This window comes from Rhopilema esculentum, chromosome 2 (genome assembly GCF_057945365.1).
Source record: "Rhopilema esculentum isolate cy_ngs chromosome 2, ASM5794536v1, whole genome shotgun sequence".
NCBI lineage: Eukaryota > Metazoa > Cnidaria > Scyphozoa > Rhizostomeae > Rhizostomatidae > Rhopilema > Rhopilema esculentum.
The window spans coordinates 6,783,612-6,806,812 of record NC_142816.1 but is presented as its reverse complement, the minus strand read 5'-3'; the positions used below and the strand labels follow the sequence as shown (position 1 = coordinate 6,806,812).

Below are 23,201 nucleotides of genomic sequence, written 5' to 3'. Positions count from 1 at the left end.
AAAACAAAACATGCTATCAAAACGGGCGCATTTGGTCATCAAAAATTGCTATTTCTAATAACATAAACTCACTGGTACAATTTCAAATCAGCAATATCTTCTTTCAAATAATTTAACAGTTACATTCACCATGCTTTGCGTTTATGAATCTGACGTCCAAACTAAGAACACAGTCAACAGCAACAGATCGAGGAACGAGCTTTGCTTTAAGGTTACGGTAAACGTTTTGAACACGAAAATTGGTTTTTTCTTCCTAAAGGCCAAACGGCTCAAGGAATCTGGATAAACTATATATCATTCGATGCACAAGATTATGGCGTATCTAGCCAGATAAAAAGTATTGGCAAATAATGTTAAATGTTATTTTCCATGCGAATTTACTGGTCAAAAAGTGTACCACCTTCAAAAGCTATTATGTACCCTTGCGTTTGAGGTAACAAAATCTGACTTAGACCAGCAGGAAGTGCAGGTCCTAAGCTACCAAAGTGTGTCTCAGATTTTTTAAATTCCTCCTCTTCGTGAAACTATACCCTGTCAAAAATTGGCAAATAATTGTTCCACCCTCCCGCAGCTGTATTTGGGTATAAAAGACGGACCATAGAAAATAGAAAAATTTTGAGACACACTTTGTTTGCCCAACGTCTGCCCTGGCCGTGTGCAAATTTTCGAGCCATTCGATTGGTTCCTTGGGTACATAATAGCTTTTTCGTACCTGCATGTAGAGGAATTTCGAGTCCGGAGAAAACGGGATTTTACTGATCGCACTTGCTAAATACACTCGTAAACCACAGTGTAATCCGGGTCAAGTCACTCGTAGCTTTAAAATCAATAAGCCTGTTTAAATAAACACGGCCGTACATTGGGTATATGGATGTGCCATGCGATATTGTAAATGAGACATGCGACTACAACCGCAAAGCAACGATAATCGGCTTAAAAGGTCAAGAGATTTTCAGGCCTCAACTAAAAGTTTTGATAAAGAAATTATGGAAACCTTCGTTTACATGGGATTTTTTCCACTTTCAAAATTTCTGTTTATTTCAAATTTGGTATCATTGTGTGCCTTGAAAGTTCGGCTACTTGAATGTGAAAAAATCGAAAAAATGATGTTTTCATCCAGCAAACGTTTACCGTAACCTTAAACCAACTTTCCTATTAGCACTTGACTTGCAACTTAGTCAACATGAATTCGGTTGGGTCATAAATTAAATGCTTGGACCAGATCTTCGAGTGATTGCAGCTCCTTCGCATCGATGAGATTATGTTCCATTTGAAAGTACATAAAATGAACGAATACGGTATTTAAAACTAAAAGCTCGCCAAGTTCTAGAATGTTGTTGAAATGACTTGTGTATATGTGACCCAGGACGTGAAACATTAGTCTGAATATTCTTTTGATCGTCGTTTGAAAGTGGATTGGAAATTCTTGATCTGCAAGAAATTATGGTTATAACTCAACAAAGATGTGCACATACATTCAAGTCAAAAAAGGAAGAAGAGCAACACGTGAGATTATTAACTTTGCAGCTTCTCACAAAATAGCATTTCATGCCAACGTTAACTGAATACATAAATCACACACAGGTTAACTTCTTCTTAACCTCAAGTTCTGACATGTTTATACACTAAAAGAAACTTTGAGGCACTAATATTCAACGAGATAAGCCCAACGGTCAAATCTCTTCCGGTTACTCTATGATTCAAGCACGAAAAAATATCGCAGCGAAATGAAACAATGCAACTTCAGAATGCTTATCCGCACTTCCTTTTAAAAGCTCTCATGTAAGATACTCTTTATCTGACTCAGATCCGATACAATCCAAACCATTTTAACAAATGATACTGCTGTCGCTCCAAAAGGGTTAAGGAGGCGAGACACCAAACGGATTCGCGCCAAAACGGCCTAGTACAATACATGAAACATTGGTTATCCTAGATGCAATTTATAATCCCAGGAATCTTGAAAAATTCTCAGCTGCCCCGCCATGAAGTAATGACCTATAATTGGTATTTACCGTATTTCGTTGGAAACGTTCCTTCGTCGGTGACTAATTTCTCAACGCTAATTATTACAAGTTCCAGATATTGATGAGCCGACATTCGAATTTTCTTCCCTTTTTCGTCAACCCAAGTAAATGATCTAAAAGTAAACGAACGAAGAATAAAACAAACACCATGCGATACAAACGTTATTATATTATAAAGTTAAAGGAAGAAAAATTGTTTAAGATGCATCGAATTCAATGCTTAAGATGCTTTTTTGGTTTAATGCAATATGTTGATAGGCACGTATGTAGTTACTTACCCCCTTGGTGAAAAGCGCAGGACTGCCACCCTTCAGTTGTCACAAGTATAATTTAGTATCATTTAATATGAAATCAAAACAAATTATTTAATAAAATCTAGAATTTCTAATGTATGTATGTTTATTGTTTTGTGATAATCCTGTTTACGCTCTAGGATTAAAAGTCATCCAATTTTCTGAAAACATATCCAAAATACCATTCTTGTACTTGGTAGCTTTTTTTCCCCGTTGCAAAAAAACGTTCGTATAGAGAAAAACTTCAGTGAAAAAGAAGCAAATTTTTAAAAGTATCTTAACGATTATCTTGAGAGACAGACTGCAAAGCATTTGTCGTGCGCGGGGAATGATTTTTTGTTTTGGTGGCTTGCGCAGAAGCAAACCACGTTGCAAAATAACAGATTGGATAACATTTTTCTCAATTCAAAAAAAAAATGCGCGGATGGGATCTGCGGAACAAATAATTTACCCAAACTTTGTTTGCTGGTGTTAGAATAGCTCATCAAAGGTGCTCGAAAAGGCATCTTCCACCTTACACCATGCATTCTTGTGACAAAAACCCCACCTCCCCCCCCCCCCTCACATATATCAAATGAAAAAAAATCAGATTACTCACGTATTCCCAGAGCTAAGATTATTGCATGTTACAGCAGTGCAGTAATCTGTTATTGTTGAATAAATTTGATTGATGTGATTGTAAAATGACAGAGCTGAAAAAAAAAGCATATCATTTTACCTCTTTGTTGACATAAAAGAATCGGGATGTCAGGCGCGGATCCAGACTGGTTGCACAGGTTTCAAAAAACCGGTCAAATTCTGAGAACTATTTTTCTCTGTAAATCTTGAATTTTATCTAAAATCTTAATTGCAACAATTGCTGCCTCTCTCCCCGACTGACTACAGTTTTTACCTACCAAATTGAACCCCCACACAACAGCACTCCCTTGTTGGAAAGATTCCGACAGAGTTCCCAGCTTCCTAATTCATCTTTTATCCAAAAGTATCCGAGGAATTCAAAATCGGAGAAATCAGTCGCCACTCACAATGACAATTTAGAGTATGCTATCTATGCGCCAATATTGAAACCGGTGGATATTGTTTTCTGAAAACCTGTGAAAACCGGTGCCCATATGTTTCCCTTATGCGAAAAAAACCGGTGACTAAAAAGCATATTCGATACCGCTTTGATACAAAATGGTACAAAATGGAATACAGATGCAAATTAGAATGTGACGTCTTGTATTGTGGGACTAGACTTTCGCTCTCAGAAAAAATTCATGAAAATTAGAATCGAAATTGCTAGAGGGGGGCACTGGAGGGGGGGGGCTCACTTTTTCAGAGATAAAATTTTTTTAAACGTCTTTTCTAAATCATTTTTTGAAACGAGATATGAAATAAAAGGAGAATAAACTGTTTATATACTGCTTGATTTCATTTGATCTATTTACTAACTTATTGGGGTATAATTTATCTAATTGTCTATTATTTGCACCATTCCAGTAGATAACTTTTGCATCATTGCAATGTCTGCATTGTAGATGTGTTAACATGGCGTAATGAAATAATCGAGACAAAGTAGATGCACATTCTGTTCAGGAATTAAAATTTTCTCAATCAATACAACAGCTTCTTGTTATTCACATCGATGTGCACTTTGAACCAAAGGTCGCCCTTCCTTTCTTACCTCAACGTCTGTCACTAACGTTTTAGCATGACTCCGCCCCTCCCAATTTTGTCCTAAAAATCAAGAAGCAATTTTTTTTGAAGATCGTCGAATTCTCTGTTCTGAGGGTTATAGTAATTTGTTAAATTTTACTCTGGGAGATTAATCTTTAGCCATTCTAGAAGGCTGAATTTCGAAAATTTGCTTTTGCGTCGGACCCAACACGTGGGTCCTCCTATATCACTAAACTTGATTCTCAGCTCCCTTCCCAGGTTCATGATAAAGTGTGGGCAATATTTATGGACCAACAACACAGAACCGTAACCGGGAAAAACACCCCGAAACCGGTCAAAATTTTGGCTGGATTCGCGCCTGGATGTCAAATGAAAAAGGCAAAAAGGAAAGAAGAGGAAAAGAATCAAGAAAAAGGTTCAATTTGCAGAGGGCAGTGTGCTTTTCAATACAACTTCAAATAACATCACACTGTGAGTTCAGCCTCAATTTCAAACAATAGCTGCCAATCAAAAGCTTAAGGGTACTCACTGTTCGTAGCAAGCCATTCGTTGATGTCGACCCCGGCAGGTACTGGGACTGTCTCTCTTAATTCAGCTTTAGAAATTTTGTCTAGCAATTCTCCGGTGTATTTATCCAGCAGATAGGCTTTCCCTTTCTCTCTACTTTCCTCCGTTCCCGACTTTTTAGACGTACCTGCTCCTAAACGATTTCTCCTAAAAGAAAATTACAAATTAATATTTAAGCTGTTCCAAGACAAAAATCAATTTTAAAAGGCTGACTACAAGTTCGGAATGGTACAGTGTTTCATAAAACAATGAAGATTGAGGTCTGGTACAGTGATCCAGTTCGGAATGGTAGTGTTTTACGAAATCAACATTGCCAAGTGCTTCAAAGTTAATTCGTCTGGGTCGAAAGGGAAGATGAGCAGAAAAACAAAGATTGTGAAAAGTCTGTTAAAAATGAAACATAGCGAGTGGTTATGGTGTTGAGCTTTGTGTATGGTGTCAAGCAAAACGAGGAAAGATAAGATCGGTTGCTTTCATAAAACAGGTGGTCGCCTTGTTTCGGAAGTCTGTGCGGAGAAAATTCAATTTTACAATTAAAATCAATTGCCAATAATTAACAATGGTGGTTACTTCAAGCAACACATCAACTCAGAAAGAATTCACCAACATGATTAAGAATTGATCATACTAAGCTAAGATGCTTTTCTGTACATAAGATACTCAAATCTATTTCATTCTGAAAATAACACAGCTTATAATGCTAGATGACCAACTACAGAACTTATAAGTTAATTTCTGCCTAAAGTGTTATTGTAATTGCCTTGCATATCTTGCAAAGCTTTCCAGTTCGTTAGAAATTTTAAATTCTGCATGACGAGGACAAGTTATACAAGTGTGACTTCTTCAGCAAAGCACTAGCGGGGTGCCTCGTTTTGGCTGTGACCATGAGAACGAGGGGAATACCACAATCCGGTAGGGTATGAAGAGTTGAAAAAATAAATGATTCACTTTTCTGTACATTGTACAAGATTAATACGTGGGCATATTGCTATGGGGAGAGGAAAATGACGTAGGAAGGTGGTTTAAACTACCCATGACCTTTGTTGACTCAAACACAGGAACCAACCAACAAAATTATTTGAAAAGCATAACAATCACAGTATGTTGTCTTAGCCGAATAAATATTCGAAGGGAAGAACGGGCAAATGCCCTCTCATTACTACATTCAAAGGAACCAATCCTTGAATATCTAGCAAACTCAGATGCTGGTTCATCAAACATAAACGATAATGCTTTGTGTGAATTCAATATCAATCTGATAAGACTTTTTCTTTCGTTAATGGGGTAAAGCATTTCTTCGTCCCTGAATAATAATGTGACGTAGTACAAATATAACAGAAAGGGCCAGGATATGAAAATGTTGGCTCTGCCTTTCATGGAAGAAATAGAAAACAGGTCGGGTATCAGTTAAAAAAACTTACAAACAGCTAATTGACCTGTATAATCCAACTCAGGCGCTAGAATGCATCTAACAACGAACTTCCGTATTTGATTACAAGATAAGGATAGTTATAGGGAAAAAACTAAAGTTGAAATTTAATACTAACTGGTTGGAGCACGTGAGTTCAAACAACAATACTGGTTTTTCTGAAATGTGCATTAAACTACTGGAAATAAGGACGTGAATAAAACACATGGCTGAGCTTACCAAATTTGTGGTATTGTGGTGCAAAACATTGCAATATATGAGCCAGGCCTTATTCAGATTCAATGGTGTACATTTAAGCATGCCAGTTGCGCAATATCCTTGCTACTCTGGAAAATCTCATAAATATCGAAGCATCAAAATTTCGTAATTCCTGCAAGAGATGCTGGCCTGGATCAGGTCATCGGGCGGTGGACATAGCACTTTAGGGGGCTACGTTGCCTCCTGAGGACAGGGCATCGCTCTCCTGTGCTGTAAGATTAACAAAGGGTAGGAGCAATGCTGCTCGCCAGCTTTAGGTCAGCCAAAATAGAGGAGATCTCCTGACAGTGAGCAATGAGATTTATATTTAAATATTCCGGCTTTCTCAAATGCAATATCGATTATCGAACATGACAGGTGTCTGAATAAAACAGTGAATGCAGAAATTCAACAGCACAGTATCCAAGGGCAATGTCAATCTTAACGGGTATTAATAAACACACTTCATTTTCAGCGCCTCAAATATTGAAACTTTCTGCAAACAAAGTGAAATTCTGGAAACGGTTCAAATATCCCCTCAAAACATGCAGTTTCAGATACAGTTCGTTGCCAATGAAAATCAAAAAGCGAACAACCACAATTAGCGATGAAAACAGAAGCAATTGGTAATACACTATTGAAGCAAATGTTTTCTTCCTGCCTGCTTTAAATATTAATTCCTTTGTTCTCCTCTATTTCGATCAGTAGCCTAATTGGTTCTTAGATATCCAAAGGGTGGCCACAATGAAGGAGCCTTCTTCGAAAAGATGTTTCCATGTTCCTCATACTAGCAAGCTATCGTCAGATAGAAAACTCATTTCCAAGCTAACAACTGCTATTTTCTTATGTTTTAAGTTTCTAAAAAACCGTTACATGCATTATGTCACCAAATATACCCAACATACAGCTACGTTCTGAGCGTCAAATACACAAAAACATAAATGTCAAAATACTAGAATATTGGTGATTAGTATGACTAAAATTAAATTGAACCTACTAAGAGAAAAAAGAGTTTATGGTACACAAAATATGACAAAGTTTTATCAAAAGCTTTCTGATACTACAACTAAATTCCAAATGCCACAGAACATTTATAATTGCGTCAATGAGCAGAGCTTGGATTTGATATGCAATGTAGCAACTAGACGTGACTCAAAAGGAAGCAGAAAGTTGTTCACTTGTCAGTCAAAATTTTTTAGATTTTACATTTGCGAGTTATATTTTAGAGAGGATCTTTTAATGTGTGTAATCATTGTATTAAAAGCATATTGTTGTAGGAAAAGATGTAAGTAGGAAAAGAAACGAAAAACAAAACAAAATATAAAATATAAAGATTTCTGTTAAGGAAAGGTTGGTTGACATCAAACAACAACAAAATCACTCCAACACACACAAAACTCATGAAATCAAATATACACCAAGGGAATACCCACTTAAGCACCTCATTCTTTCCAACAAAGAAATCAGCCATTTTCGTGTTGCAATTCTGATGCTTAAACTCATATTTTTGTACAGCCTAGACATGCCGAAAAATGTTGAAGGAAAGTTCCAGGAATATCTAATGTGTGACAAACTTACTCAAAATTAATGATTAGATAAACAAAATACAGTAAATAAGACAGGTAGGGAGCTGCTGGTAGTTTTATTCAGTTTCCTCTAGCTATCTAGTTGACAAAATGAATGACACTGTTGCCTCCAAAATCAATTTGTTCACAATATTGTTGAACCGTGGATTACTAGAAAGGAGTAGTTCACATAGGGCCTCGGAGTTAAGATTATCAAGCTCAAGTCCTGGGATTTTCGAAAGCTGATCAAAGAGATCGTTACGCATCTGGTCATACACGGGCCAATGCTGGAGAAAATGCTCATTGCCTTCAATGCCTATATTGCACGTGCAGGCGGGACTCAAAGATTCAAAGTTGTGCCGAAACTTGTGCTCGCTTAGGGGACTGAATCTAACCCGGGGCATAATTATACATCTCACACCACGTGTGTCGCAAATTTCAAATAATGGTTTCTTGTCTGGTCTTATCTTCACGAGCAGCTTGCGTTTAAATTCACCTATCGTATTTGACTCGCGAACATCTTTTGCTAACGCATTCCATTCAAGGAGCACATTCTGGAAATATGTGTTTGAAAAGCGAGCAGTTCTGCAGACAGCTGCATCATATTCATTTACGTTTCTAAGAGAATACGGAACTTCACGTGCAGCAGGAATTTCATCAAACAGATACGCCGGTTGGCGATTTTTAAGCAAGTTAAAGAGATGGCACAGCCGCCACCTTCTATGATACCCTCCCATCCTAGTTCATCATAGAGCCTTTGCCTACTTGTACCTCTCCATGCACCAGTTACAGCAAGAGCTGCAGAGTACTGTGTTTGTTCTAGTCTTTTTGTGACGTCAAGGGTCATGTGTGGATCATGTTTGTGATAGATAATATCAAGATGCGTAATCAAGATGGGGTCTGCTATAGAGTTTATAGATTTTCAAGCACAGTAAGTGAAACATACTTAGACAGAAATTTTATCAACCCTATTCCCCTTCTTGCCTTAAAAAAGCCTCTCGAATATGACATACTTTTATAGCATACTCTTATAGCATACTCTTATAGCATACTCCTTTTTTACCCTTTCCAACAAATTCCGTCGAATATTACATACTTGCGTCACTTGTTACTTCACTTGTGTCAAGTTGCCATCTGTCATATGAAAAATTGACACCTTGGTCCCCTTGGCTATTGTTTTTGATATTGTTGATTTGTTTTCTTGGCCAATTTAAGTGTTGTCCAAATTCAACAACAATTTTTCCAGCCTTGGGATTTGTCTAATGTCATTGAAACATTGAAGATGTTGTGCAAAATTGACGCAGCAGTTAACAGCATACAAAAGATTTAGTTATTGCATTAACAAATATGCACCACAGCAAGCTTAAAGGTAGAATTTGCCAATCTGCCATTGATAAATTCCGACCACTGAGGAGCTTGCTGATCTAATGTACATTAACTTACCATTAGAGTCAGTACAAACAATGAATCTTGGTCCTTCATTATTTGTTACCATGACAAAATACAAAATATTCTGTCCTTTCGCAAGATGCACCTTTTAATGATATATAGTGACATTGTTTTATAGTAAGTATTCATGGTAGAATTCCATCCTTTGAAAATTCCCTTAAAACTATTTACATCTCCTAAATGAAAATAAATCTTAAGTCACAGAAAATGTTTATGAGGTGTTCTAAAAGTATTTTCATGTGTGTCGTAAATCACAAACATAATATATTTCATACGTGCGATGCACACTCTTACCCAGGGCCTACAACAACAAAAGGCCTGGGAGCCATGCTCCCCCCCCCCCACTTTTGTTGCAAAACAAACAATATCTTTTACAAAATTTTTTGTTATTAGTTTTTAGTTTGCCCTTGTTTCCCCACTTTCCAACTTTTTTCAGAGCCTACTTATTTGGGTTTATTTTTGGAAACATTAGTTTTGGAAACTTTACGGAAGGTACCTAATCATCTAAAATATCATTGCCATCCAATCTTTGAAATAATAATTTTCGAGCAGTTTATTCAAGTTTAGGGTGATCTGCGTTATCTTTAGTAGTTCGATTTTATTTACTTTACTTGTTTTTATTATAATTAAACATAAGTAAAAAGAATGAAAATGGAAAAAATGTAAAAATGTTGTGAAATAACACAGTCGGTCTGGGCCAAAAGGGCAATGCCTTTTTACCAGTGGAATTTTAACAGAGCAAAACGATTAGCCCATTCATGGAAAAAATTTAAGTAACCCTTTCAAAACAGTAATTCCTAGCACAACACCCAGGGCTTGAAAGCTAAGCATACGAGTGTACGATCGTACAGAAATATGAAATTTTCGTGCACAAAAATTTATCAACAACTTTGTGCGGTAAAACCAGCAAGAAAAAAAACATGAGAAAATATCTAACTTGAGATATTTTTCCACTAACCTACTATTCATCAGTCCACAAGAACTTGGAAACTGTCATAAACATGTCGCCTGATGCGAAAAGATTGGCATCCTGGAAAAACCATGGCTAAGGGCCCCTATATCTTGACTCCGACTTTAGTATTTGATCCACCTCACACTTGTAACAAATGAAATTTATTAAAGCACAAAAACTGCAGATTAATTTTCAAAGCATTTCAGAGAAGTCTGTACTAAATGACAAAAATGTGCTTGGTGAAACTAGTTCCCAGAGAGAGGAGGGGTACTCAAATTTATTCAGGATAAGGTTTCCAGCTTGTAGTTCAAACCATCAACCCAAAAAAATCAATTTCTAGCTTAAAAATTGACCAAAAAAGTATTTTTTTCGCATTCCTGAGAAAGTTTGCAATTTTTCCCAGTTTTTTTTAAACCTTTATCATATTTGAAACCCAAAAAGTAGTTCAGAATTTCAAGGACCCCAGAAAGTGAATGTACAAATGACTGGCCCAAAAATAACTTACTCTGATTCTAGACCCAAAAAGTATTCTATCCTGAAACTATCCTAAAAGTATACAAGTACACCCTCTGGGATTTAATGCTTGCGGAAACATTTCACAGACAAACATTTTCCGCAGATACAACATTTTAAATGGTGAAATTTGCGATTAAAAAGACAGCATTATTAAAAACTGCCTTTAACGGTGCCTTTATTGAATCCAAGCCACAAGGTATTGATTTTGAGATTGGAAATCCTTTTATGTTACATTTGCTGCACGTGTGTATGCTTTTATGTTATGTTATATTTTCAGTCTGCGTATAACATTGCATCTCCTTTGGAAAAGCTATTGTAAGAATAAGGCAATGTTCCTGAGCTTTTGTAGGCAAAATTTCCATCATTTCATTGAATAACTACAGTCCTAGGAAGGTAAAAACAATGGTCAAATGCCTGACTCATGCGTGTGATGAATCGCTTGTATTTTTTTCTACATGCATGTGTCGATGCATGCGCTTGTGATCGCACACATTAAACAACAAGGATTAATGAAAGGCCAAAAATTTCAAAATAACTCACCTAAAGCAAAAAAATTCTAATTAGGCCTATCTTTTAAATAGCATATTATACCATTTAAGGTTACTAAAGTCCACAATTCACTTAATTCAACATAAAGTCACATAAAAATTTTCAAAAGAGCTCCTCATTAAGAAGTCCAAATTCTCTTGATGGAGATAAGGCCCCCTCCTTTCACAATCATCCCATGTTCGCGTCAAAGTTTACCATAGATAATGAAAAGCAAAGGTGACCTGTGATTTGTTAATACCATAAAAACACCGTGGTGTGTATGACACAAGGTTAATTGGATTATCCTGTGATACTGTTTCACTTAGGGGCTGACTATTCGGATGTAATTACACTGATTAAGGCAGATTAAGAGATGTAATTACATGGAGCAGGCTCGCAGGGTCACCTTGGCTGCAACTTCCTAACGGCTATTAGAGAAAACATATTTTAATTAGAGAAAATTTATTTGAAGTGCATTGCTTATCAAGAAACTGTTTTCAGCTATGATGATTTCTATTTGAAAGTTTAGGTTTTTTTATTGTCTTTTCTTCAGGTTCATGAATTGATTTATGTGTTTACGCCTGATAGTGCATGTGCTGTTTAAATTCAGAACATGCTTTCAATACTGGGATCTCATCAAAAATGTTCCTTCTTGGTAAACCGAGCCAGCTCCTACTTTTCCAAAAATGAAAACACTGAAATTTTGGGCAATTGATGTAGAAAAAGATTCTCATTTTTATTAAATGTCCATTCCAGAATACATTTATCTTATTTTTCAGAAAAAAACTTTGATTATACTGTGATTACAGCTGTGTATATTTTCTCAAAGATGAATCAAGGAAGTCACAGTCATTTGTGGATACAAGGGGGAAAATAAATTTCACAATAGGAAAAGGCAAGTTCCATTAGAAAATAAATATTCATTGGTTGTAAAGAAAAGGCATAATATATTGCAGAAAAGATAAGCAAATAAGGCATTAATATATTGCAGATACATAACATAGAAAGATGAAGATGAGTTTTAAGTTATTTAGAATCACATGTCTTTTCAAACATCTATATGGTTGTGTGATGTTAGTTTTATGAATGACAAAATAATCTCCAACAGATGGCCAAAATGATTTTTAAGTTAAATTTGTTATTGGAACGGTAATAATGACACTTTAAGTAGAGATAAAACTAGCTTCACAACAAATTATGAAGACGGAAAATAAGAAATGTGTCTACTTGTCAAGGAATTAAGAGGCAGCTTGGGGTATTTTACAGAACTTTAGGCCACGCTATCCAGTCAGTAAAACGGCAACCAACTAAAACAGTCCAATGTAATTATGTAACAGGCAATACAGTACCAAAGAGGAAACCTGGGTTAATCTACCTATGCCTATGATGTGGTGTGATCAGGGTGAAAAAGGTCATTCCTGAATTTCAGAGTCATGAGATTTGAGAGGTCATCGAAATGGTTCTGGTTCAAGAATACTCTTTTTTGCCTCAAAGAAAATATCAATCGCTCTTCTGTTTTTCCTACTTCAAAACAGTAAAATTAATGCAAAAGTCAAGACTCACCCAATACCCATTAGCCAGTCCATCGTGAAGCTTGAAGGCTTAGTTGGGCCTTAGGCAAATTTTGAGTCCACGTAGGCCTGTTCTTTTCGCTGACGGAAATAGACGGACTTTTCAACACTTCAACGTATATTACAGACTAGCTTGTCATCACAATTGAATTCATTCTTTTAACTCATGTTACACAATTTTGCATGACAAGGAAACTGACATTTCAGAACTTGCAAACCACTAAGCCTAAAAGATTTTCCGCAGGACACCTTGATTTTCTAGAACCGTTACATGTCATAGGCCTCGTAGCCTCGTCAAGCTGTGCTGCGCCTCCTTCCCCCGCACAAGTCAAAAGTCGATAACCTGCAAAAATGGAAATAAAAAAATCAAGAATAGTTATAAAACAAAACTAAAAAATCCGAAATTGCGTGAAAATACATCATCATGATTGGTTGCTTGGCATAAAACTGTAGACACGGGTAATCTTTTGACAGAAGTTCCACGAGCATTTCAAAACAATAGAAACTTTGACGGGTTTCACTTGTATTTGCATCTGTGAACACATGGCCTTCTGCTTTCCTATCCAAAATTAGTAAATCCAAAATTTCTTAGCAAGAAAAAAATGACATATAAATCATAAGTAAGAAACCCTTGAAGAACAATGAGTATTGGAAATTCAAACAGCATCAAGAAAATGGAACTTTCGAAGTTGACCCTTTTTCATAAAAAATGAGTCTAATACAAAAATTTATGATTCCTTCCTTTCTGCTCTGTGGTGACTGAGCTCGCAGACCTGTCAACCCTCCCGGTTCAGTCGGGAGACTACCGGTTTTGACTGCTTTCTCCTGGTCTCCCGTTTTTTAAAATCTTTCTCCCGGCTTCAAAGATGTCTAGCAGAATGTCTAGGAAGATTCTTCACCCAATGTTCGATTGCGCATCTTATGCTTCAAAGACAGGTCCATGGTGTGTGCTTTCTTTTTACAGAGGTATAATTAAGATATAATGGTCACATTGACTTCCACATGACAACAGTTTTTTGTTAGTGCTTACTGATTAACAAAAAAGCACTATTATGAAGATACTTCTCATAATCACTTTTGTCATAAACTGATTGCTGAGCACAGCATTTTGTCAGGTCTGTTTCACTTTAGGAAAAATCTAAAATCTCTAGGTTTTGAAAATTTAAAGTTGACAGGGCTGAAGCTCGTGATACAGATGGATACTTTTTATAAAAAAGGCAAAATACTAAAAATGCAAATTACTAACAAGTGCACAACCAGTAAAGTTGCTTTTTATTCGGTTTTAGCCCTAGCACTTTTAGACCCCGTTGAGAAAAGTGGAAGGTCTAATAAAGTGGGGGAGGGGCTAAAACCGATTTAAATAGGCTTGACTGGGTGGGCAAAAAGTTAATGTAAATATTGCCAGACAAAATGTATGAATAGTAGCCAATATATGACATGAACGATTTATTCCTGAATATGGAAAGGAGCCACACAAACAGTTAAGACAAACTCACAAACACGGGCCCAGCAGCATGCATGATTAGTCCAGCCTCCATTCCCTCCTCCCATATTCAAAACTGGGGTGTACGCTCTCTAATAATAGCGATTTCAGCATCAAGCTTGGGGAAGGGGGGAGAAAAGTTAAACATGGCATGGCATAGTTAGTCTACGCTATCTTCGTTTGGGAGGAGGGGGTTTAGCCTAGGGGGGGGGCCTCTTACAATTAGACCGCTATGCATAGCCTGTCTGTCCAATATGGTCACTGATCTGAAATGGTACTTTTTCTTGCAAACGAAATTGAGGCTGGGATTTTGATCGAGACCAGCCTCGTTAGGCTTAATAAGCCTTTTCGAAGTTGATAAAGTTTGGATTATAGCCGTAGCAAAATGGTGAGAAAAATTAAAAATATTGGCCATAAAACTACTTTTACTTACTTGAAAATAACACCAACGCTTTTCTTGTTGCCTCATAATAAAGGATCTGATGTGATTGTGTTTAGATGGCTCGTCTTTGAGTCGGTCGGTTGAGATAATACCGGCCTAACTGACAACGTCTAATAACTCTCATAGTAATCGAACTGACATTTTCCAGCTTTTGTATAGATATATACGCTTTCCAGCTCCTCTCGTAATGTGTCTTGCAGTTCAGCAGAATTTTTCCTGTCTATGTGTTCGTTAATTAGTAAATGGGGAAATAGTCACGGGTTTTGACGAAATGTACGGGAAAATTGAAATTCTTCAAGCTGCAATTTCTAGTTAACAGTGGGCAAAATATTGTACTTGAATCACAAACTATCCAGAAAGACCCTCAGAGTTACAGATCGTCTAGGTCCTCATTACTTTTTGCTTCGGTACACGCGAGGCTGGTTTTTGTACACACATATGCCACATAACAGCAAACATGTGGAGGATATTTTTATCATCTCTGGGAGTAAAATGCACATGGGAAAGGATGATCAAATTTATTACAATGTGCATAAAGTTTTCAAAGTTTGAGCAGATTTTGGTTTATGGGAACTACTCTCATATGGTTGGGTCCCTCTCGTTCTTTTTTTCAGGAATTATGAAAGATGTTTATCTTTGCTATATTGTTTTTATCACCACTAATGATGTCACTAATCTTTTTCTCTGAATGTATACCCAAAAGTTACATACTGTGTTTTTATGGTAATTAGTCTTAGCTGCACAAAATCTTTATCTCTGCTATTTGCAAATGCGCATTTTTCGTGGACATGAAACAGATCCCTGCACATCTTTAAAAGATTCCAATCTGGAGATCACACACCTTTGAAAATTGAAAGTGTTGATAATTTTAAATGCTATTACCTAGGGATTTTTTGTGGCCAGTATTCGTAATCTGCAGATGTTTGTGCATCAATAAGTAGCAGTTCTGCAAGAAAGTTTTGGTCTAGAAAAAGTATGAGGTCGACGAAAGCACTCGTTGTCAAGAAGGGGCTTCATTAACTTCCACTTAAGTGAACATTGTTATAGCCAATTATGTTGTGCTGCCATACCTCATGAAGTTCTGCCTGCTTTGATAACTTAGTTCTTCTTCAAGGCAAATATTTGGGCATTGCATGCATTATAGAATGATATTTTCAAGATTCTGCTTAAGAAAGGAAAAGAGTGTATCAGAAAGTTGGATGGTCAACTTGGTACTGTGGGCCTATCATCTCAACACTATAACAAAAAATTTCACCTACTGTCTTGGCAATAGGTTTCAGCATTAATTCATTCTAGTTGCAGATGCAGCACCAGATAGAAACATACAGAAAGTTCCATTAGACCTAACAATAATCACTTTTTTTGCAAGATTTCCAATTCAGTCAGAAAGATGGCAATCAAATACTGCGCACTGATCACAAGCCGATGTTTGGATGACCCATATTTTTTTATTACTTTCTTGATCATTAACTGATCTGTTTTTCTTCTCAAATTATTCTGGCTATTGACAGTAAATTCTGGCTGTTTCCTTTTTTCAAGGCTGCCCACAAAACTTTCAAAATCAAGCGAGTTCTTGCTAAGAAAATGAAGCAAAACAGACCTATCCCCCAGTGGACCAGAATGAGAACTGGTAACAGAATAAGGTTAGTGATTTTCTTGCTCCCATATTCCATGCGATTGATATATATCTGTGACTGACCCTAAGTTAGCTCCTTATTCAGTCTTGAATGTATAGTTATCAGTGGTGTTCTTACATTGATTAAATAGACTGATGTGCTTTCCTCTCTATTTATTCATTGTATTATTCATGTACATTTATCTTTTGTCTTAATTACAGAATCCTATGAACATGAATTTTTGTCTGCGTTAAACACCAAACAGGTTTATAGATGCTGCTGTTAAGACAACTACCTCTTAGGTCTTTATTTCCAGTATAGTAAGTAAGCTTCAGACTTTGTTGTCATTCTTAAGCAAAGAATTATCCAGCAGAAGAATCCTTGTTTGCCGGCATATATAATGCTGGCCAAATATAATGCATAGCTTCCTTTTTTTCTAGATACAATGCCAAAAGAAGACATTGGAGAAGGACCAAGTTGGGATTGTAAAAATTGTTATACAGAACAACTCAATTCAGCCATCTGTATGGACTTGTATTCTCTAAAACTTTTATAGTGGAGAAACCATGAAAGATCCTAAATTTTTGTTTTCTTTCTTTCTTGTTTTCTTTAACAAAAAGCTAAAACCTATTTTTCAACTAAGGTGTTTATAATAAAATAATACACCATTTTAAAACATATGACATTTCAAACGCGGTTTCTGCAATGTTCATTTCAGACAACTCTCATTTGATAAGACATGGATGAAAATTATCAGTTTCACAAGAACATTCTCCCTAAAACACCCACAAGAAAGCAATCATTTTCACTATAATAAACAACTTTGGAAAAGGCTTGTTTTCCAGAAACAATCATCTTTACTGGAAAGAACTGTATAATGTCTTTTTAATAATCTTTCATAATTTTAATAATCTTGAATAACCTTTCATGCAATAAACTTTTTAAATATATACAAGCTCTATCAAAATCAATCGTCGCATAGCATGCTTCCTGGAAAACAGGGACAAAATACCATGTATTTAATGCACGAAAGGAATGAAAACATAGTGCTACATGAGGCTCGAGTTCCCTTAGAAATCCTTCGATTGCTGCCACTATTATGTAGGTATAACAATTTAGTCACCAGTACTTTAAGTGCGCAATAATTTTTTTTGCAATGTTATTTACACCATTCACAGATAGCATCGCATCACCCTGATTGAGTATGTACCTGGAAACGTGATATTTACATCGATTCAACTATTGCGAAAAAAATTGGGAGATTGGGGCTAAGCTGCGATCAAAAAAGCGCGAAATCGTGTGTATATGTCATTTATCAAAGTTAAGAAAATATTTTGCATTCAATTACTAAATTGATGAATGAATAATTGGACAAGAAAATGACTCACCTGAAACGAAGAAGTGTCTGCTATTTTGTGTAGGATGTTTTCAGTACTCTTTTTTTCATAATTATTTTTTAAAGGGATGAGCATATTATAGCTGCTAACCTAGCAATTTTAGGCACAAATCATGCATGAGGATTAAGGATCTTGGCATAAATCACTCAGCTTTCAATTTGTTTTGCCACAGAGAGGAGTGAAATAAAGCTGACTGACTTGGCCTAAATTTGCCCTGATTGGGTACATTAAAACGGCTGTTTTAGTTTGGTAGTTGTTTCGCATTAATTCTAAAAAAGAAACCTGTAAATTCAAATTGTCGAATATCTTTAATTAAACAAAAATACTCTAGAGCAAATTTGATAAATTTTGAATACAATTTTCGGCTAAAATATTGCACTTTGACAAAGCCTCTAATTTCCCCTTGTTTTGACTTTTGCGAAAGTGACAATCTTGCATGCGCCAGATCGGCGGATAAAAAATTCAATGAAACATTGGCAAGCAATAATGTTTTGAGGGTGTTTGCAAGTGTTTAATGACTTTTTTCTTTTCGATTTTTCATTCGTGCGTGCTAATATTTACATACGGAAAACATAACCATCAGGGTGGCTCCAGAAATTTAGGCCATCAACTAAGAAGTATCGCAGCTTTTTTAAAAAAACGTTGTAGAACCAATTACCTGATATTTTGAAATATGTATCTGAAGAGCCTAAAGGATTTTGTCAGTGCCAAGTTTTATTTCTAAGTCTACGCGAAATACTCAATCAGGGCGACGTGACCCTAGTTTAATGTTTCATATCATTAAAGGCAGCGTGATGTTTTAGATTCATTAAAAAAGCTTCCTAGCCTAGCTGCTTCTAATGGAAGTTTATTTGTTACTATGGGAACTGTTTAAATCAAATTAAGCATGAGTGTTTTCAGTTTCATAGTCACTAAATATATTTCCTTGGTTTTTGCTGGCAATGCTTTTTTGAAATTGCCTTGGAAAAGTTGTTGCTGGTGGCAAAGTTAAAAATTCTCCCTAAACATTGTTTGCCTCTTTGAAAGACTGTTTTTGTTTGCATAATGTTGTTAGTATGCAAAATTTCAATTAAGTATTTTCGTTTTTCACAACAAGTCGAAACTCCTTCCTATTGCACGTAGAGCCATTGATCCCAGCTTCAGATTCAACAGATTGGGATTGTTTGGAATTCTATTAGGGATTTTATTCACTTATATAAGGGGGTGGAAAATTTGCAAACAAATCATATTAGATTTTATGAACTTTATATTGCCATAAAATGCTTACTATTAACACTATCTGAAAAGAAAGTTTACCTGTACTAAAGTTAGATGTTAAATGCTAATATGTGGTCTAAAATCTCATTTGAAGACGTTTTGTGAAAAGCTCCAAAGGAGGCTCTAACTTGCTGTTATCTGGCAGTGGCAAATAATTGTGATATTGCTGATAACTTTCATAAAACAAAACCCCTAATGATAGAAAAGGTATTACATACAAAATATTCAAACAAAGATTCATATTTACCTGAGACACTGTAAATTTGTCTTCAAAATGAACTTTCATCCAGGTCTTTTGCTATGAACTGCGATGCTAGTGCATGAAATTGCTTAAATTATGTAAAGAAGCCAACTGTGAAATGTTATTACCTTGACTAAACACCTTGCTTAGTTGGTCTTAACACTTTGATAGAATTCTGCTCTTTTGCTCTGACCAAGCATGAAAAAAATAGCAAGCAATTTTGGCACAGAATTCAGAGAGAAATGCTTATTAATCTAGTTACATAGATTCCAAAAAATCTTGTAGAAATCAGTGTAAAATGAGAATAATGTATAAATATGCCAGGAAACTTTCAGAACCAATTTTTTCCAACACCTCTTCAAACGATTTCGTCTAATTTACTTTGAGACACTGCTTTAACACTCCTTAATACATTTTAAAAAACTGTAGAGAAATACCTGTTGGTCTTTCACAAATGTACTTTCCTAGGTCCAATTAAGCTGGTAAAGTGCTCGACGCTGGGCAGCAGGGAGGGCATCTGCCTTTCAAATCTTCAACTTTTATACTAAAAAGTCCTCAATAGGCACATCGAAGCCAGCTCTTGCCGGGAAAGGGTCCTCAATATTTGAGAATGCAGCGGTCTTTGGAACCACAATGATCACGCTGAAAGCAAAAGACTCCCTGCAGAGGACGCTGATTTATTTCAATTAAATTCGTTTGGCCCTGGCCCTATTTACCATATTCTTTCATACGCTCTAATTCTGCATGCGTGAAAGAGATTGTTCAAAAAGAGGAAGACGACGAGAGAAAGGTGGGAAAGAAAACGAAAGAGAAGAAACGCTGTGCGAATACTTCTTATTTAAATTTCTTTTGCTTTATTAAGATATGCTTTTGCTAAATTCATATTTGAAATATTATTGAATTAATTAACCCAGAGTAGTTTCTTGTCTCTCAAAATAAGCCTGAAGCAAGCTGCATTTATTCGATGCAAGTTTTCAAGGCGACGAATGAGAAAGGTAAAAATATTCTGAATGCAGGATCTTTGTTATCCGCTGGCAGCGCATATATTCAGTATTTTACCGCTGACATTAGGAGCAACAATACAATGTAAGAGTATCCAACTAGTATGTGACGCAAACACATCAACAGATATAACTGTCATGAATATTTGAAATATTGATTGCTTACTTAATACATTTAGCTACGTTATTGATCCTTTTATAACTGCATTTCTATAAAATACAAGTGAAGCAGAATTTCAAAACCCAAGGATCTGAGCAATAATGCATCTTGCTACTTTTAGTTTGTCCATATGTATCACCTCTGCGCAGGAGTTGATCCCGGAAAAATATTGACATTGACAAGATTATTGGATTCGAATCCTTTCCATTGGTGGGCTTTGTTGAGCTGGCGAAAGCAGCAATTTTTCAAATGTTTTTGCGCCTTATTTATACGTCATCTCAAGACTAGCTATCTACACACTAGATACATTTACAGAAAACCAACTTAACATTGTTTAACAGCAGAATGCTGAACAACTCAATTACTAATGGTAAAAATTGCATTTAAGCCTAATTGCAACGTCAAAATTAAGCAGTAAATTGTGTTACATTATCTTGCAAGCAACAAAGCTGTTAAACGGTCCAACAACACCTAGTAGCAGTATCTTTACTTTGTTTCTTGTTTTATTCTTCTCTTTCCTGAAAATGACATCATCAGCCTTTGTAACTTCATTCCGCTATGATAGTTTGAAAGCATTTTGGTGGTTGGTAGAAGTAACATTGTAGTGGCATTACATTACAGAGCAGGTGTAGCGGTGCCAATACTAACAACTTTGTCTATCAGTTCTCTTCACCAGCCTCCCACCAATGAAGTTCGCATCTCCCCAGAAATCCTATTTGCAGTGCCGCAGCAGAGCATCTGTCTGAATATATCCCTCCATTTGCGATTCAGGAGCACATATAAGCACGGGTTTAGGGCACTTGATGCATAGTGCAGCAATTTTAAGTACTTCACCATATTGTACGACAGCATTTCCTTGCATTTTGGAGTGTAGGGATGGCAATACATGTAAGAGATTATGTTTACACTCATGAACGGTGTCCATGTCAAGATAAATACGCCCATTACGATTCCCAATGTTTTGGCAGCTTTCAGCTCTTTGCCAACTTTTTTCAACCGTGTCACTGCATGGACTGTTCCTCTCCTAATCGTCGACATAGTTTTTGATACTGTATCCTTTTTCGACTTCCTTTCTTCTTCGTTTCCTTCAATGGCACAGTTGTTTGATCCTTCCACATCAGGCTTGGCTTCATTTCTTCCAGACAATTCCATGTTTGTTGTTTCAGTCTCCGTTTGTTCCGACCGGCGTTGTGATGATAGTCCTGCTGCGGTAAGTTGCGCAATGCGTATCGACTGCCTTCGCGCGATCACAGCGATGTTTACATAGCAATATGTCATAACCACCAGCGGAATTCCAAAGGAAATAAGAATGTTTGACAACAAAATGTGCGATTTTGGCAATGACTCGTCTAAGCGGATCAAGCTTGTTGTGAATGCTATCAGCCAAATTGCTACGACAGCACATGCCGCCAATGTGGGTACGATGACACGTTCATGTACAAAGGGCCAATTAATAGCGAAATAACGATCCATTGCGATTACTGTTAGCGAAAGAATGGAAGCTGTTCCGCATGTTATGTCAAGTATGATATAGGTAAGTGTGACATCTTTATAAAGAAGGTCTGTTTGATCTCTAGGACCAAAATTACAGGCATAGATAGCAAATGTAACACTCATTGGAACAAGTGCCACAATAATGTCTGCTGATGCCAAACAACAAAGAAAAATATTCGTGGTGTTTCGCATTGATGGAAATTTTATAAGTCCAACAAAGAACAAGCTATTTCCAGAGATAGCGATTATTTGAATGACGACAAGCAAAAAGCCATCCATGTAGTTAATATTCTCCTTAGCAACACACGCCATCGTGTTTTTCAGCGATCTAATCCTCAATAGCGAGAGCAGCACTGGCTGTTTTCTTCTTGGGAGAAATGTTTGCAGTCACTTCACAACACGCCTCTTCATATGACTGGCTTCTTTGAATACTGAATGAACTGCTTGCAATCAGACGTTTGATCGCGAAACTATTCAATTAACGTTCTTCCTAGTACCAGTAGAGTCGGCAACAACAGCTATGATATCACTGCGGACGCTTAAAAGTCGCTATCACTTATCGATAAGCTTTAGGTCGATAGTTGCAAGCACAAATAATTATTGCTTTCCTTTCTTTGCTCTTCATTATAAAAATGTCTTCATCAGACAGAGTCAGGAAGCCAAACTTGAGGCATACCACACCACACCTCCCACTTTGAAGTCGTATGTGGCTTGAAGACTTCAGAAGCGTTGTTGCAGCTGTCGGTAAAACTCCAGTAAAGGTTATCTCTTCAATATCTTCTTTTACGAGAGATATAAAAACCTACAAAACAAAATACGCTTTTTTAGAATACAAGTAGAGAAACTATTCTGTGCGCCCTAAAAGAGAAAATAAAAAACAAAACGATGAATACCGTGCGTATTGCTAACTGTTTGTGGCTCTTTCATTTTTCCAATAGGATTGCATGTCCTTGTTCAGTAATTTTGCGGATTGATACTAGTCTGTCAAACCTTATGAATTCAGAGGCAACCACTAGATAAGGTGAGGAGAGGGTAGCGTTCTTCTGTGAAAATGCCTTCTTGTTCCTTTTCAAACATTCAAAATTGCGTTTTTAGCAGAAACTTATAGAATTTAGTTGCACGAATACAAATTGTTATGGAAAGTCTCACATCAGAATGCGGAGAACGGGAGAAAAAAGCTATATTGAAATAATGCAATGTTGAATGATTGAAAGTAGCATCAAATTTCCTTGATGAGGTGTTAGTAAACTGAAAGCATTGAAAGCAACACGATGAAAGCATTGAAAGCAATGTGAGCCTTTTTTGCGCAGATCAAAG

At 36.5% G+C, this 23,201-nt stretch overlaps 2 protein-coding genes and 1 long non-coding RNA gene across 4 annotated transcripts; 1 reads left to right on the top strand and 2 right to left on the bottom strand.

Moving 5' to 3' along the window:
* Positions 1-11: 11 nt before the first annotated feature.
* Positions 12-13,148, bottom strand: LOC135695663 (MOB kinase activator 2). 2 transcript variants are annotated; one of them, XM_065214829.2, is made up of 5 exons: positions 12,786-13,148; positions 4,509-4,693; positions 2,919-3,012; positions 2,016-2,140; positions 12-1,431 (listed from the first exon to the last, which is right to left on the bottom strand). In XM_065214829.2, the coding sequence occupies exons 1-5, from the start codon at positions 12,806-12,808 to the stop codon at positions 1,199-1,201; spliced, it is 660 nt and encodes a 219-aa protein (XP_065070901.1). In that variant the 5' UTR covers positions 12,809-13,148; the 3' UTR covers positions 12-1,198. The 2 variants fall into 2 exon arrangements, with proteins under 2 accessions (XP_065070901.1, XP_065070900.1); XM_065214828.2 differs by lacking the exon at positions 12,786-13,148 and adding an exon at positions 6,195-12,777.
* A 1,376-nt stretch (positions 13,149-14,524) lies between these two features.
* LOC148960588 (uncharacterized) lies at positions 14,525-16,915 on the top strand. Its single transcript, XR_016143904.1, has 3 exons — positions 14,525-14,664; positions 16,258-16,361; positions 16,775-16,915. It is a non-coding gene; the product is annotated as an uncharacterized LOC148960588 (long non-coding RNA).
* A 4,144-nt stretch (positions 16,916-21,059) lies between these two features.
* LOC135695725 (5-hydroxytryptamine receptor 2C) lies at positions 21,060-22,196 on the bottom strand. The gene has a single exon (XM_065214901.2). It carries the CDS (start codon positions 22,194-22,196, stop codon positions 21,060-21,062), a length of 1,137 nt encoding a protein of 378 aa, XP_065070973.2.
* Between the last annotated feature and the right edge of the window lie 1,005 nt (positions 22,197-23,201).